The 17091-nt window shown below is 37.3% G+C and overlaps 1 protein-coding gene across 1 annotated transcript in view; it reads left to right on the top strand.

The window, feature by feature from the left end:
* The window catches only part of LOC110269505 (protein FAR1-RELATED SEQUENCE 5-like), a 15228-nt gene extending 3141 nt beyond the window's left edge, over positions 1 to 12087 (top strand). The window contains exons 2-7 of the mRNA XM_021117376.1: positions 9517 to 10209; positions 10323 to 11106; positions 11279 to 11647; positions 11738 to 11802; positions 11893 to 11965; positions 12056 to 12087. Coding sequence (XP_020973035.1) covers positions 9517 to 10209; positions 10323 to 11106; positions 11279 to 11647; positions 11738 to 11802; positions 11893 to 11965; positions 12056 to 12087 — 2016 coding nt within the window. The remainder of the gene's footprint in view (positions 1 to 9516; positions 10210 to 10322; positions 11107 to 11278; positions 11648 to 11737; positions 11803 to 11892; positions 11966 to 12055) is intronic.
* Positions 12088 to 17091: the final 5004 nt, after the last annotated feature.

Raw genomic sequence — 17091 nt, 5'->3', positions numbered from 1 at the left:
TATCGAAAACGCGTACGCGTGAATGAGACGCACAAGCATGGCTGAGGCCGAAGACAATGACGACGCACACGTGATGAATCCATATTTTACAATATATTTTGGTTTGATTTGAGTGAATTCCATCACATAAACCCATATTTATTCACCTAAATAGCATGCTTTTGAGATTTCTTCCTAAATTGTGCTTGAAAGTGAAAATATGCTCTTTTGTGCTTAATTTAGTCAATTTTATTCACTTTAATCCCATTTGGTACCTTGATGTATTTGTTAAGTGATTTTCAGGTTTCCAAGGCAAGTATGGGTTGAAGAAGTGAGGAAAAGAGCATGCAAAAGGGAAGAATTCAAGAAATGAAGGATTTGGGAAGCTGCCACCCCTGACCTCTCTGTACTAAATTGGTCATAACTTGAGCTACAGAGGTCCAAATGAGGCGGTTTTAGCGGCATTGGAAGACTAACGTCCGGGGCTTCAAAATGATATGCAATTTGCTATCGTGGACATAAGTCTACGTGTGCTTACGCACAGGTACTTGTGCGTACGCACAAGTCAGGATTCAGCATGTGTGCGGACGCACACATCTGTGCATTCGCACAGGTCCCTGCACGTGACTTCATTAATTGCAACTCGCTGGCAGCGATTTTTGGGCCCCCAAAACCCAATCCAACTCATTTTTTGAAGCTATTTAAGGCCAAATTGAAGAAGGATGAAGGGGGCAATTAGGTTTAGTTTTTATTATGTTTTCTCTTATTTTCTAGAGAGAAGCTCCCCCCCTCTCTCTAGAATTAGGGTTTTATTAGTTAATTTCCTTTTAATTTCAGCTTTTAATTCTTATTCTAGTGTAGTTTCATTTTGTTTCCATGTTCTTCTATCTTGTTCTTCTTCATTTCTCTTGTTATTTCCTTTATTTTGTCATTTTTATGCTTATGGATACTCTTTGTTACTTTAATTTTAATTAATGCAAATTTATGTTTCCATGTCATTTATTGCTTTCTCTAGTTGTTATTGTCACTTTCTTGCTTTGGTAGTTTTAGAATTTATTTTATTGTAATTTAATATTATTTTATTCTCATGCACACCAAGTGTTTGATAAAATGCTTGGCTTAGTTTTCACTTAGTTTTTCTCCACTCTTGGCTTGAAATTGTTGACTTTGGTTATCCTTGAGTTATTGATGTCCATTCTTGTTTGATATATTAGAGTAGTTGGTTGATTTGGTTTCCCTTGACTCTATGTGACCCCTTAGTGTTGACATAGGACTTAGGGATTGAAATTAACTATGCTTATTTGACTTATCTTCGATGTAAGGTTGACTAAGTAGGATTAACTCTTCATATCATCATGTGTTTGTGGTCAATGTCTAGGGTAGATAGCCTTAGCTCTCAATTACTTGCCAAGATGTTTTCTTGCATTTGAAGTTTCCTTTCCTTGCATTTAATTGCTTTGACTTTTATTGCTTTGATGTTTAATTTCTTGAACATTTAATTCCTTGGTTGAGAAATTGGGTGTTTGGGTGGAATTGAGTTGTGGATGTCCATTCTGCATTGTGTGAGATTAGTAAATTGATTTGGTTTCTATTAACGCTTCACTAAGTAATTAGTGAGTTGACTAGGACTTATGGATTGAGATCAATTATGTCTTTTGACTAGTTCTCAAGGAGGATTGATTGATTTGGATTGATTCCACACAATTGCCATATTTGTGGTCCACAACTAGGATAGGAAACCTAGATTACCCACTTCTTGCCAAGTGTCCTTTAATTGCTTTCTTTTCAATTCCTTGCATGCTTGTTTCAATTCTTGCTATTTACATTACTTGCTCTCTTACTTTTATTTCCGATTCCCCATGCTTCTCTCTCATAGCCAATGATTGTACACTTAATTACAATTTTTAGGGAAGAAAGACCCGGGAGTTAAATACTCTCAGTTAATAATATTTGTTTTGAATTGTGATAACATTTGATTAATGGTCAATTTATTGGGTTAGGACTATACTTACAACGCCAATTCCATTTTGATAATCAAATTCCTAGCTTATGCAAATTGGTCATTGTCAAATTTGGCGTCGTTGCCGGGGAGTTGCAATGGTGTAAAGTTATTGGTTATTGTAAATATGTTAATATGTGAATAGCTTGCTTTTTGGTTGTTTTTGTCAATGGTTAGGATTGGGATCCCGGAGGGCATTGAACATTCTAGCATTGGTGGGAAAGTCAAGCACAAGCCACCATAGCAAGGGCTCTCCCAATTGTCTAACTTAAAGACATTAAATAAAAGTGCTTAGTAACATCATTCCTACTCTTCTCTTTTTGTATATATTTTGACTTATTTGCTTTTTGTTATGCTCGATTAGCTTAGGATTAGTTTAATTTTGAGTTTTGTTAGGTTAATTTTGGTTTGGATCATGAATTTATGGGTTCTTGCATGTTTTGGTGTTGAGTTTTGATTGAACTAGGGCTTGGTACCTTAGAATTTTGAAGAAAAATTTTTGCAAAACAGGGCATCTGTGTGTACGCACATACTTGTGCATGCGCACAAAACAGCTACTTTTTGCTTCCTGTTCGTGAGCACCGACCTGTGCGCACGCACACACATGATTTTGTCCTCTGTTCGCAGTGCCAGCATGCCTAGTGCACGCGTGTTCCCCTACTTTCTACGACCTGTGCGTGTGCACACACTCGTGTGTACGCACACATACCCTTTTTTGCACTCTTTATGCAGACGCACAGACATGTGCATCTACACGCCAACTTGCAGCCACTCTGGTGGGAGCGTTGGCACAGCCTGTGCGTGTGAACCCCTGCCCTTACGCTCTTGTGCGCGCGCACGGACCTGTGTGCGCGCGCACACGTGATCCTTTCCAAAAAAAAAACACTTCTTCTGTGCGTGCGTACACCCTTGTGCGCACGCACACTTCTTACTCTCTCTTCTGCCAGGAGTGCTCGCATAGCCGGTGCGCTCGCACACCTTCCCCTTTCCTCATAGTGTGCGCACGCACACACCCTTGTGCGTGCGCACGCCCCTGTTTTCTCACTATGCCTCTTTTCTTCTCTTCTTCTCTTCTCTCCTCTCTTCTGCTGCTCTTTCACCCTATTTTCTACTTGTTCTTGTTCATTTTGTTTGCATTCCATTTTTATTTTGGTAATTATATTAGCTTTAGTTTAGTTGTTTGACAAAGAAATAAGTTGCAAGTGTTTGTTCAACATTGATTGGGTTGCTTCTTGCTTGAATTTGGTTTCAAGTTTGATAAATATGTGCACTGAGCATTAAAAGCCTTGTTTAAATGCCTAGATGAATTGTGAGTTTGATTTATATGTTGTAGCTACCATATGCATTGAACTTTATCCTTGTTTGGCATATTGAATTGTGCACTTTCACTTTGGTGAATTGAGTTGAAATTACTTGTTCATCTTGATTTTCATATCATATGGATCACATGTCCGGTACTTGTTTATTTTTAATGCTTTGCATTTGTTTGAGTGACTTAACTTGATTGCTATCAAGTGTATCACTTTTTGTAACAAGTACCTATACCATGTGACTTTTTTCTTGTGTTTTATGATGAATAAGTAGTTTCCTTTTCATTAATGGATCGGGTGTTGTTTATTGTGCTATTTTATATCACTCTTGAGCTTTCACTTGCACAATTTCAATGTCCAATATTCTTAATTCAATTCACTCTTGTTGCAATTGCCTAAGTTTGCTTGTGTTTGATTGATGCTCATTTATTGCTTGCTTCTTAGGCCATTTAGTTGAGGAACTCATGCTTACTTTTTCATTGTGTGGATGCCACGTTAGCCGGCCGTTGTGTGTATTCTATACCACTATACAAACTTCCTCAATTAGATGCTTATTCACTCTTTCTTTTTACCTTTTTGTACTACTTGCCCTATGAGTCCTAACTATACTTTGCTCTTCTTTTTGAGGATGAGACATAAATGCAAGGAGCCGGGAGAGGAGGAGGATACTGAGGAGGGAAATGCCGAGCATACATGGACTCTGCAATCTCCACACAACCCAAGCCCCCGCATCCACCAACCGAAGGTGGAGCTCTTGAGACACATTCTTCCTGGATTTTGTTTGTGCACGGAGGACTGTGCAACGCTTAAGTGTGGGGGAGGATTCGCCATTTTGGGGTATAAACTTTCTTTTTTCAAACACCTTGTACTTTATTTTTTTACTTCTTTTAGTAGGTTTCTTGTATATATTTTGAGTGATTTTGGTTATTGCGTTGCATTTCCTTCTAGTATATATGTCTTAGACTATTCATAGTTTATATCTATTGCGTTTTGCATCTTTTTCTTAGTATATATTTTATAGATAGAAATTGTGATTGGATGACGTGAATAGTATAGCACCTAGTTCAATTTTGTCCTAATTGTTCATGTTAATTTTTGCTTGTTGAAAATTAGGAATAGAACTAGAAAAGATTTTGAAATTGCATCCATCACAACAAACATACATACATACATACATATAGTAAATAAGTTTTGGTAAAACAACAAAGAATTTTCAAGAAACCCCTTTTTTGGGCATTCCATTGATTAAATTTGAAAATTGTTTTTGAACTTACTTGAAGTATCTTTTTATGCCAACATAGAAAAGAGCTTGAACAAATACCAAGTGAGATTTGAGCTTTAATTGTGTGGTTGCACATTTTCAACCACAATTTTTTGTTCTTGTGTGATAAACTCCTTTTATGATTGTGATCTTAGATTTGCTTTAGTCTATATGTCCTAGATTTGTTGTTTTGGATTGCATTTAGTATGATTGAGGCCATCTTTGTATAGCTCACTAACCCATATGGCCAACCCTTGCATCTTTCTTTGTAAACCACTTTTTGAGCCTTTAATTCCCCTTTGTTCTCATTATAAGCACATCATTCACCCTAAGTAAAAAACCATTATGTCCATTGATTGTATCTTTGATTAGCTTGGGTTTGAGTGTGTGTGTTAATCAAGTGTGGGGGGAATTTGTGGAAAACATTGGTAGTTAGTTAGCTTTGGGTGTTCATTGAAAATATGGCAAAATGGGTAACTACTCATACATCTATTGGTTAAACCATATGCATCTCTTTTTGTTGATAATAAGAAAAGAAAAGAAAAGAAAAGAAAAAGAAGAAAAAGAGAAAAAGAAAAGAAAGAGAAATGATAATAAGAATGTAAATAAGAGATGCATATGTAGTTGAATTGGAAAGAGTATGCATGAGCGAATGTGAGAAAGAGAATAAATGGGTAGTTAGGTTGTTTTGTTATGTATATGGCATGATATAGGATTAGGTGGGATACTTGAGCTAATCAAAGATCCAATCTATTAGCCCACTAAACCATATTAATCCTACCCTTATCTAAGCCCCATTACAACCCACAAAAGTCCTCATGATATTTGCATTCATGCATCAAATATTAGTTGATTGTTAGACGACTTGCAAATCTTTGAGAAACATGATTAAGGGAGGATTGAGTGATTAAGCCCTAAACAGTGAGCGACTAGAGTGTAAACACATCCGGTGAGGGGTTCAATCGCTCAATTTTATGATTCCATTGCTTATCTTGTATCTTTTTGCAAGTTGTTGAACTTAATTTTGAAAATTTCAAATCAATCTTTGGACATTGATCATATTGCTATATTTACCTTGTCTTGACCCTAAGTTCCTACTTTGGATTGATTGAGATTCTTTTGTTTGTTTTTGCCAAACTCAATAGGAATCATAGTATATATATAGCATTTAGTATAGTTACATGCATGTAGGTAGTTGCATTAATGATTACCCCTTCATCCATCTCCTTTGGTTGGTTTAGCATGAGGACATGCTTGGTTTAAGTGTGGGAGAATTGATGAATCCATATTTTACGATATATTTTGGTTTAATTTGAGTGGATTCCATCACATAAACCCACATTTATTCACCTAAATAGCATGCTTTTGAGATTTCTTCCTAAATTGTGCTTGAAAGTGAAAACATGCTCTTTTGTGCTTAATTTAGTTAATTTTATTCACTTTAATCCCATTTGGTGCCTTGATGTATTTGTTAAGTGATTTTTAGGTTTCCAAGGCAAGTATGGGTTGAAGAAGTGAGGAAAAGAGCATGCAAAAGGGAAGAATTCAAGAAATGAAGGATTTGGAAAGCTGCCACGTCGGACCTCTCTGTACTAAATTGGTCATAACTTGAGCTACAGAGATCCAAATGAGGCGGTTTTAGCGGCATTGGAAGGCTAACGTCCGGGGCTTCAAAATAATATGCAATTTGCTATAGTGGACATAAGTCTACGTGTACATACGCACACGTACTTGTGCGTACGCACACGTACTTGTGCGTACGCACACGTACTTGTGCGTACGCACAGGTACTTGTGCGTACGCACAAGTCAGGATTCAGCATGTGTGCGGACGCATACATCTGTGCATTCGCACAGGTCCCTGCACGTGACTTCATTAATTGCAACTCGCTGGCAGCGATTTTTGGGCCCCCAAAACCCAATCCAACTCATTTTTTGAAGCTATTTAAGGCCAAATTGAAGAAGGATGAAGGGGGCAATTAGGTTTAGTTTTTATTATGTTTTCTCTTATTTTCTAGAGAGAGAAGCTCCTCCCTCTCTCTAGAATTAGGGTTTTATTAGTTAATTTCCTTTTAATTTCAGCTTTTAATTCTTATTCTAGTGTAGTTTCATTTATGTTTCCATGTTCTTCTATCTTGTTCTTCTTCATTTCTCTTGTTATTTCCTTTATTTTGTTATTTTTATGCTTATGGATACTCTTTGTTACTTAAATTTTAATTAATGCAAATTTATGTTTCCATGTCATTTATTGCTTTCTCTAGTTGTTATTGTCACTTTCTTGCTTTGGTAGTTTTAGAATTTATTTTATTGTAATTTAATATTATTTTATTCTCATGCACACCAAGTGTTTGATAAAATGCTTGGCTTAGTTTTTAGTTAGTTTTTCTCCACTCTTGGCTTGAAATTGTTGACTTTGGTTATCCTTGAGTTATTGATGTCCATTCTTATTTGATATATTAGAGTAGTTGGTTGATTTGGTTTTCCTTGACTCTATGTGACCCCTTAGTGTTGACATAGGACTTAGAGATTGAAATTAACTATGCCTATTTGACTTATCTTCGATGTAAGGTTGACTAAGTAGGATTAACTCTTCATTATCATCATGTGTTTGTGGCCAATGTCTAGGATAGATAGCCTTAGATCTCAATTACTTGCCAAGATATTTTCTTGCATTTGATGTTTCCTTTCGTTTCATTTAATTGCTTTGACTTTTATTGCTTTGATGTTTAATTTCTTGCACGTTTAATTCCTTGGTTGAGAAATTCAGTGTTTGGGTGGAATTGAGTTGTGGATGTCCATTCCGCATTGTGTGAGATTAGTTAATTGATTTGGTTTCCATTAACGCTAGTCTTTCACTAAGTAATTAGTGAGTTGACTAGGACTTATGGATTGAGATCAATTACGTCTTTTGACTAGTTCCCAAGGAGGATTGATTGATTTGGATTGATTCCACACAATTGCCATGTTTGTGGTCCACAACTAGGATAGGAAACCTAGATTACCCACTTCTTACCAAGTGTCCTTTAATTGCTTTCTTTTCAATTCCTTGCATGCTTGTTTCAATTCTTGCTATTTACATTACTTGCTCTCTTGCTTTCATTCCCGATTCCCCATGCTTCTCTCTCATAGCCAATGATTATACACTTAATTGCAACTCCTAGGGAAGAACGACCCGGGAGTTAAATACTCTCGGTTTGTTTTGAATTTTGATAACATTTGATTGATGGTCAATTTGTTGGATTAGGACTATACTTACAACACCAATTCAATTTTGATAATCAAATTCCTAACTTATGCGAATTGGTCAATGTCAGCACGCGTATAGCACGCGCACGCGTCACAAGTCCAATTTCTGAAGGTCACACGTACGCGTAGGTGACAGTACGCGTGGACAGGCCAAAAAGCAAAATGACGCGCACGCGCAGGGGATGCGTACGCGTGGGTGAATGAACGCTGTGCTCAATTTGAAAATGCTCCATTCTCCTGGAAGTGCAACTTTGGCTCAATTAATCTAATTCAAAGCCCATCAAAAATTCAAAGCAAGCAGAGCCCATTGACATCACTCAAAGGCATAAGACACAGCTACAATAGGAATTTCATTTTATTTGTAACTTGTTTGTAATTTCATTTTCATTTTGTAAAGCCTATATAAAGGCATCAGTTTCATTTCATTGAGGTAAAGACGGACAGTAGGCTGCATTAGTAGTAGGCAGCAGTAGGAGTATGAGTAGGAGTAGAATAGAAGGCTCTTTGATACAGTTTTCTTTTTTTTTTTGCTCTTTCTACATTTTAGTTATATTGAATTCAGTTTATGCAATTTCAATTTCTACAATCCTCTGCTACAATTTCCTTTTTTGCAAATTTTATATTTCTGTTCATGTTCATCTGTTTGATTTAATTTTCCTGCAATTGTTCTGAGAGCTATGATCTAGTGAATTTTTCCTTTATGTTACTTGTCCTGAGTTCTGATTTACAGCTTCTTTAATTTTCCAGCACCCAATTCCCTTCACATTTGTTGCAATTTACATTTTTTGCTCTTTAAGTTTCTGCAAATTTACCTTTTGCACTTTTTACCTTCTATAATTTACATTTTGTCAATACACTTTTACCCAATTCACCATTGTTAGCTTAACTAAACTAATCACCTCACTAAAGTTACTTGATCCATCAATCCATGTGGGATCGACCTCACTCCTGTGAGTTATTACTACTTGATGCGACCTGATACACTTGCCGGTGAGTTTGTGTGGAATCGATTTTTCATCATCAGTTATCCTCAGTGCCGTCTCCCCTTTCATCGCTACACTTCAAGAGTTTCAATGGAGCCTCAGCCTCTAGTTTGAACTTGTTTCATTTAGCTCATTTTTTTTATCCCTTTATGTTCTACTGCATGAATCTGTTTTGTTGAAGTCATTCAATTGAGTTTTGTTCTTCTTATTTCATTCAATTAGTGGTTTTGTTCGGTTTACTTAGTTGTTAAAATTTCTGAGTTAGGGTTAAAAAATTTTGGTATTTGTTTTTATGATTCTGATTTCAATTTCTGGATTTATGTCTCTTTTCATGATGTTCTATTTTTTATTTGCTATTGCTGTTTGATTTCTGATCATGATTTCAATTTCTGGGTTTATGTTTCTACTCAAATCTGGTATTTGTTTTTATGATTCTGATTTCAATTTCTAGGTTTATGCTTCTGGTCATGCTGTTCTATTTTTTATTTATTATTGCTGTTTGATTTCTGTTCATAATTTTAATTTCTGAGTTTATGTTTCTATTTAAATTTGGCATTTGTTCAATTTTTTATTTGTTATTATTGTTTATTTTTTTAGTGTGTTTGTAAATTCAGAAATTAGTATTGTGATTCTTTTTGAAAATTCAATGGTTATTGGTTAGTTTTGCTTATTTGATTATAAATTGTACCTAATTTATGCTATTTTTTGGGTAATTAACGTTAGTCACTATAAATTACAGGAAGCATCAAATAGTCAAAGACACACAAGTGATCAAAATGTGCATAATATTAGTGATTATGTGGATGAAGACGCAACTTCTGATGCAGTGGATATGGATCAATATCGCATAAACTCTTGGAAAGATATTGGTAAGATTGATTTCTCAAGTCTATCTATGGAAAATATTTGTCAATTGCACTTTGTTGATCTTATCTTGGCATTCAAATTTTATAATTCATATGCCAAGACGAGGGGCTTCAGTGTACGAAAGAGTAGAAGTAGAATAGTTGATGGAAAAGTTAGAGAAAAAGCATATGTTTGTTCTCGTGAAGGATATAGATTAGAAAAATGGAACCATATGAAAAATCGAGTTAGGGAGCTAAAACCAGAGACAAAATGTGGTTGTATGAGTAAACTTCATGTTTTCTTCGATGTGGTAACTGAGAGTTGGGTAGTGAGAGATTTTTGTGATGAACACAACCATGAGCTTATTATTCCAAAGTTAGCAAGAATGTTAAGATCTTACAAGAAAATGACTGAGCCTAACATTAATCAAATGAACCATATGAAAGAGGTGGGGATTAGCATACCAAACATATTTGGGTCATTAGCTAGCCAATGTGGTGGGAACGAGAACGTTAATTTTTCAATTAAGGATATGCACAATCAAGTTGCGAAGCAAAGAAGACAATTACCTGATGATTTAACCTCTGTAATGGTTTACCTGGAAACACTAGCAGAAGGGATCAAAACTTGTTCTATAGTGTTAAAAAGGGCATAGAAGGAGTGTTTCAGCAAATTTTTTGGTGTGATGGACGGTGTTAGTTGGACTACGATCTGTTCGGGGATGTGCTAGCATTTGACACCACATATAAGAAGAATCGATACAGATTGTTGGTTGTAATATTCTCGGGAGTTAACCACCATAATCAAACCGTTGTATTTGGTGTTGCGATAGTTTCGAATGAGATGAAAAGCACGTACGTGTGGTTACTAAAACAGCTTCTCATAGCAATGAAGGGAAAGACACTGACTTCAGTAATTACAGATGGTCATCCATCGATGGCTATCGCTATTCAGGAAGTGTTTTCAAATGCACATCATAGGTTATGTGCATGGCACTTGATGCATAATGCAACAAGCAACATTCACAAACCTCAGTTTACGAAAATGTTTACAAAGTTAATGCTAAGTGATTATGAAGTTGGTGTGTTCGAACAAAACTGGGAGGAAATGGTTGGATTCTTTAGAGTGGAAGATTGGGAGTGGATAGTAGATATGTATGGGAAAAGAAACATGTGGGCTACCACTCATATCCAAGGAAAATTCTTTGCTGGGTTTAGAACGACTTCGAGGTGTGAAAGTCTACATTCTATCCTCAAAAGATATGTTAAATCACACCATAATTTGACAGAATTTGTTCAACACTTCCAGCATTGTTTGAGCTACATGCAACACAGAAAGGATTTGGCAGACTTTAAATCATCAACTGGACAACCTGTGATACAGACGCACTTTCAAAAATTAGAAAGGTCATTAGCTACCATTTATACCCGGCAAATTTTTTATGTTGTTCCGTTCAATGCTCCACAAGGCCAGCACATTGAAGGTAATATATGAAAAGGAAATGAGTTCTTGCAAGATTTATCAGGTGTCAAAATTTTACAAGCCTAACATGATATGGCATGTGTCTTTTCATGGAGAGCAAGATGAATTTAAATGCTCATGCATGAGAATGGACTCCATAGGTATTCCATGTAGTCATATACTTGCTGTTTTAGGTTTTCTAGACATTGCGGAGTTGCCAAAATCATTAGTGCTACGAAGATGGACTAAAAAAGTGAAGGAAGGCATTAGTGGGTATGATGACATGTGCGGCTTGATGGAAGATTCCTTGGCTATCAGTTGGCGTGCATGTTTGGCACATTGGTGTAAACAAATTATGAACAAAGGGTGCCTAAAAGGGGATATTTTTAATGAATCACGAGATGCATTGGTAAATATACTTTCATGGATTAGGGCTCATAATGGGGACAATAACATGATGGAGGGGCATGCAGAATACATGTATGAAGACCTTGCAAAGAATGGAAGTACTGAGATAGAGACCACAAGGAAGCCTAAGCGTTGCAACTACTATCGCAAGGGAGGTCATAACATTGCTACATGTTCCATGAGGAAAATGGATGAAAGGACTCCCTAATTTGATGTTGACGCTGAGGAGAATATTGATGGTGAAGACTACTCCTTCGTAGATGCTGAAAGTGATGAGTATGTTCACACTGAATGGTTTGAAGAGGAAGATGTAAGTACAATACATTTGTTGAGTATATTTTGTTACATATAATATTGTATAGCTAGCTCATAAGCCTTCCTATTTGCTGCTTTGATCCAGGAGTATTTAGATTCCTTAAGGTATTACGAACAGAGTGGTGGCGAGACTGAGTCCTCAATGGATTATGATTCTGGTGATATAAAATGTTTTAAATTTATTTTTTATTTTTTGTTATACTTATTTTACTCTTTTTAAACTTAAAAATATGTCGCTTAAATTTTAGGGGCAAATGATGATGATGAGGCAGAGTTGTGAACTATCCGTTGAAGCAAACAAAGACGGGTTTAAAAGCACTTTTTTTCTGTTTCTATTAATTTTACTTTTGGAACATGTTTACATCACTCTGAATCTTAAATACTTTAGAACAGGAGAATGAGTTATTCATTTTTTTTTTGTGAATGCACTTATATTTGGATGATTGTTACTGCTTAGTGTTTGCAGCCAAGAATGCTTTTTATTAATGTTAAATTGCTTTACAGCTAGCTAGACTTCATAAAATGAATAATACATGGTTGATTGTGCAGCCATTTTAGTGATTTTTGGATTTTTGATTCATGTTATGGCTTAGTTGGATTTGTGGGAATCAACGGATATCGTCATGTTGAAAAATAGCTTTGTGAGACGTAATGAATTCTATAAACTTCAGGTGGATATAGCATATGCTCCTTTCATTGAAAGATTTTAGCTATTTCTCATGGATGTTAAGAATTATCATATTGGCTTTGTGGTGCACGAAATTGTGATCTCAGGCAATGGCGCCAGAAACTCTGTACGCACGTCTTAATAAATCGTTTTTCATTCACAACTTCGATACAACTAACCAGCAAGTGCACTGGGTCGTCCAAGTAATAAACCTTACGTGAGTAAGGGTCGATCCCACGGAGATTGTCGGCTTGAAGCAAGCTATGGTCACCTTGTAAATCTCAGTCAGGCAGATATCAAATAGTTATGGAGTTTTCGAATATAAATAATAAATAGATAGAAAATAAGGATAGAAACACTTATGTATATCATTGGTGAGAATTTCAGATAAGCGTATGGAGATGCATTCGTTCCTCTGAACCTCTGCTTTCCTGCTGTCTTTATCCAATCAATCTTACTCCTTTCCATGGCTGGCTTTATGTAAGGACATCACCGTTGTCAATGGCTACTTTTAATCCTCTCTAGAAAATGGTCCGATGCGCTGTCACTGCATGGCTAATCGTCTGGAGGCATCACCCTTGTCAATGGCTGCATCCCATCCTCTTGTGAAAATGGTCCAAATGCTCTGTCACAGCACGGCTAATCATCTGAGGTTCTCGATCATACTGGAATAGGATTCACCCTCCTTTTGCGTCTGTCACTACGCCCAGCACTCGCGAGTTTGAAGCTCGTCACAGTCATTCAATCCCAGAGTCTTACTCGGAATACCACAGACAAGGTTTAGACTTTCCGGACTCTCATGAATGCCGCCATCAATCTAGCTTATACCACGAAGATTCTGATTAAGAGATCCAAGAGATACTCATTCAATCTAAGGTGGAACGGAAGTGGTTGTCAGGCACGCGTTCGTGGGGGAATGATGATGATTGTCACGTTCATCACATTCAGGTTGAAGTGTGAATGAATATCTTAGAAGTGAGATAAGTTGAATTGAATAGAAAAACAGTAGTACTTTGCATTAATCTTTGAGGAATAGCAGAGCTCCACACCATAATCTATGGAGTGCAGAAACTCTACCGTTTGAAGATACATAAGTGAAAGGTTCAGGCATGGCCAAATGGCCAGCCCCCAAAACGAGATCACAGGATCAAAAATACAATCCAGAATCCAGGATGTCTAATACAATAGTAAAAAGTCCTATTTATAATAAACTAGCTACTAGGGTTTACAGAAGTAAGTAATTGATGCATAAATCTACTTCCGGGACCCACTTGGTGTGTGCTTGGACTGAGCTTGAATGTTACACATGCAGAGGTCATTCTTGGAGTTGAACGCCAGTTTGTAACGTATTTCTGGCGTTCAACTCTGGCTTGTGACTTGTTTCTGGCGTTTAACTCCAGACAGCAGCGTAGAACTGGTGTTCAACGCCATTTTACGTCGTCTAAACTCGGCCAAAATATGGACTATTATACATTGCTGGAAAGCCCTGGATGTCTACTTTCCAACGCAATTAAAAGCGCGCCATTTTAAGTTCTGTAGCTCCAGAAAATTCACTTTGAGTGCAGGGAGGTCAGAATCCAACAGCATCAGCAGTCCTTCTTCAACCTCTGAATCTGATTTTTGCTCAAGTCCCTCAATTTCAGCCAGAAAATATCTGAAATCACAGAAAAACATACAAACTCATAGTAAAGTCCAGAAATGTGAATTTAACATAAAAACTAATGAAAATATCCCTAAAAGTAACTAGATTCTACTAAAAACATACTAAAAATAATGCCAAAAAGCGTATAAATTATTCGCTCATCACAACACCAAACTTAAATTGTTGCTTCTCCCCAAGCAACTAAAAATCAAATAGGATAAAAAGAAGAGAATATAGTATAAATTCCAAACTATCAATGAAACATAGCTCCAATTAAATGAGCGGGACTTGTAGCTTTTTGCCTCTTGAATAGTTTTGGCATCTCACTTTATCCATTGAAGTTCAGAATGATTGGCATCTATAGGAACTCAGAGTTCAGATAGTGTTATTGATTCTCCTAGTTCAGTATGATGATTCTTGAACATAGCTATTTTATGAGTCTTGGCCGTGGCCCTAAGCACTTTGTTTTCCAGTATTACCACCGGATACATAAATGCCACAGACACATAATTGGGTGAACCTTTTCAGATTGTGACTCAGCTTTGCTAAAGTCCCCAATTAGAGGTGTCCAGGGTTCTTAAGCACACTCTTTTTTTTGCTTTGGACCTTGACTTTAACCGCTCAGTCTCAAGTTTTCACTTGACACCTACACGCCACAAGCACATGGTTAGGGACAGCTTGGTTTAGCCGCTTAGGCCAGGATTTTATTCCTTTAGGCCCTCCTATCCACTGATGCTCAAAGCCTTGGGATCCTTTTTATTACCCTTGCCTTTTGGTTTTAAGGGCTATTGGCTTTTTGCTCTTGCCTCTTGGTTTTAAGAGCTTTTGGCTTTTTCTGCTTGCTTTTTCTCTCTTTTTTTTTCGCTATTTTTTTTCTGCAAGCTTTGTTCTTTGCTGCTTTTTCTTGCTTCAAGAATCATTTTTATGATTTTTCAGATTATCAAATAACATGTCTCCTTATCATCATTCTTTCAAGAGCCAACATATTTAACATTCTTAAACAACAACTTCAAAAGACATATGCACTGTTCAAGCATTCATTCAGAAAACAAAAAGTATTGTCACTACATCAATATAATTAAACTAAGTTCAAGGATAAATTCGAAACTCATGTACTTCTTGTTCTTTTGAATTAAAACATTTTTCATTTAAGAGAGGTGATGGATTCATAGGACATTCATAACTTTTAAGACAAAGTTACTAACTACTAATGATCATGTAATGAAGACACAAACATGGATAAGCACTTAACATAGAGAAAACGAAAAACAGAAAATAAGAATAAGGAATGAGTCCACCTTAGTGATGGTGGCGTTTCCTTCTTGAGGAACCAATGATGTCCTTGAGCTCTTCTATGTCTCTTCCTTGTCTTTGTTGCTCCTCCCTCATTGCTTTTTGATCTTCTCTTATTTCATGAAGGATGATGGAGTGCTCTTGATGTTCCACCCTTAATCATCCCATGTTAGAACTTAATTCTCCTAGGGAGGTGTTGATTTGCTCCCAATAGTTTTGTGGAGGCAAATGCATTTGAGGCATTTCTGGGATCTCATGGTGATGAGCTTCATGCGCCTCTTGAGCTCCATGAATGGGCTCTCTTGCTTGCTCCATCCTTTTCTTAGTGATGGGCTTCTCTTCCTCAATGGAAATGTCTTCTTCTATGGAAGCTCCAGCTGAGTAACATAGATGGCAGATAAGATGAGGAAAAGCTAGCCTTGCCCCAGGAGAGGGCTTTTCGGCTATTTTGTAGAGTTCAAGGGAGATGACTTCATGAACTTCTACTTCCTCTCCAATCATGATGCTATGAATCATGATGGCCCGATCCACAGTAACTTCAGATCGGTTGCTAGTGGGGATGATGGAGCGTTGGATGAACTCCAACCATCCTCTAGCCACAGGCTTGAGGTCTAGTCTTCTTAGTTGAACCGGCTTGCCTTTGGAGTCAATATTCCATTGAGCTCCTTCCACACATATGTCCATGAGGACTTGGTCCAACCTTTGATTAAAGTTGACTCTTCTAGTGTAGGGGCGTGCATCTCCTTGCATCATAGGCAAGTTAAACGCCAACCTCACATTTTCCGGACTAAAATCTAAGTATTTCCCCCGAACCATAGTGAGATAATTCTTTGGGTTTGGGTTTTTACTTTGATCATGGTTCCTAGTGATCCATGCATTGGCATAGAACTCTTGAACCATTAGGATGCCGACTTGTTGGATGGGGTTTGTTAGAACTTCCCAACCTCTTCTTTGGATTTCATGTTGGATCTCCGGATACTCATTCTTCTTGAGCTTGAAAGGGACCTCGGGGATCACCTTCTTCTTGGCCACAACATCATAGAAGTGGTCTTGATGAGCTTTGGAGATGAATCTTTCCATCTCCCATGACTCGGAGGTGGAAGCTTTTGTCTTCCCTTTCCCTTTTCTAGAGGATTCTCCGGTCTTAGGCGCCATCAATGGTAATGGAAAAACAAAAAGTTTATGCTTTTACCACACCAAACTTAGAATATTGCTCGCCCTCGAGCAAGAGAAGAAAGAATAGATGAAGAAGAAGAAGAAAATATGGAGGAGAAGAGGGAGTGGTGTATTCGGCCAAGAAGAGAAGAGAAGGTTGTGTTGTGTGAAAATGAGGAAGAATGGAGGGCTATATATAGGGAAGGGAGGGGGGGTAAGGTTCGGCCATAAGGGTGGGAAAGTGATTTTGAATTTTGAAGGTAGGTGGAGTTTATGAGGTAGGTTTATGGGGAAGAGTGGATGGATGTGAGTGGTGAAGTGGTGATAGGGAAGAGAGATTGAGGTGATTGGTGAAGAGTTTTGGGGAAGAGTGTTTATGGGATTGTGTGAAAGAGGGGTGAGAAGAAGTGAGTGGAGGTAGGTGGGGATCCTGTGGGGTCCACAGATCCTGAGGTGTTCAAGAATTTACAACCTTGCACCAAATTAGGCATGCAAAATGCCCTTGTACACAACTCTGGGCGTTCAGC

Source organism: Arachis ipaensis, chromosome B3 (assembly GCF_059453495.1).
Source record: "Arachis ipaensis isolate K30076 ecotype BB chromosome B3, ASM5945349v1, whole genome shotgun sequence".
NCBI classification, from domain to species: Eukaryota; Viridiplantae; Streptophyta; class Magnoliopsida; order Fabales; family Fabaceae; genus Arachis; species Arachis ipaensis.
Note: the sequence above shows the minus strand (reverse complement) of the source record. Positions and strands in the feature narration are given on the sequence as shown.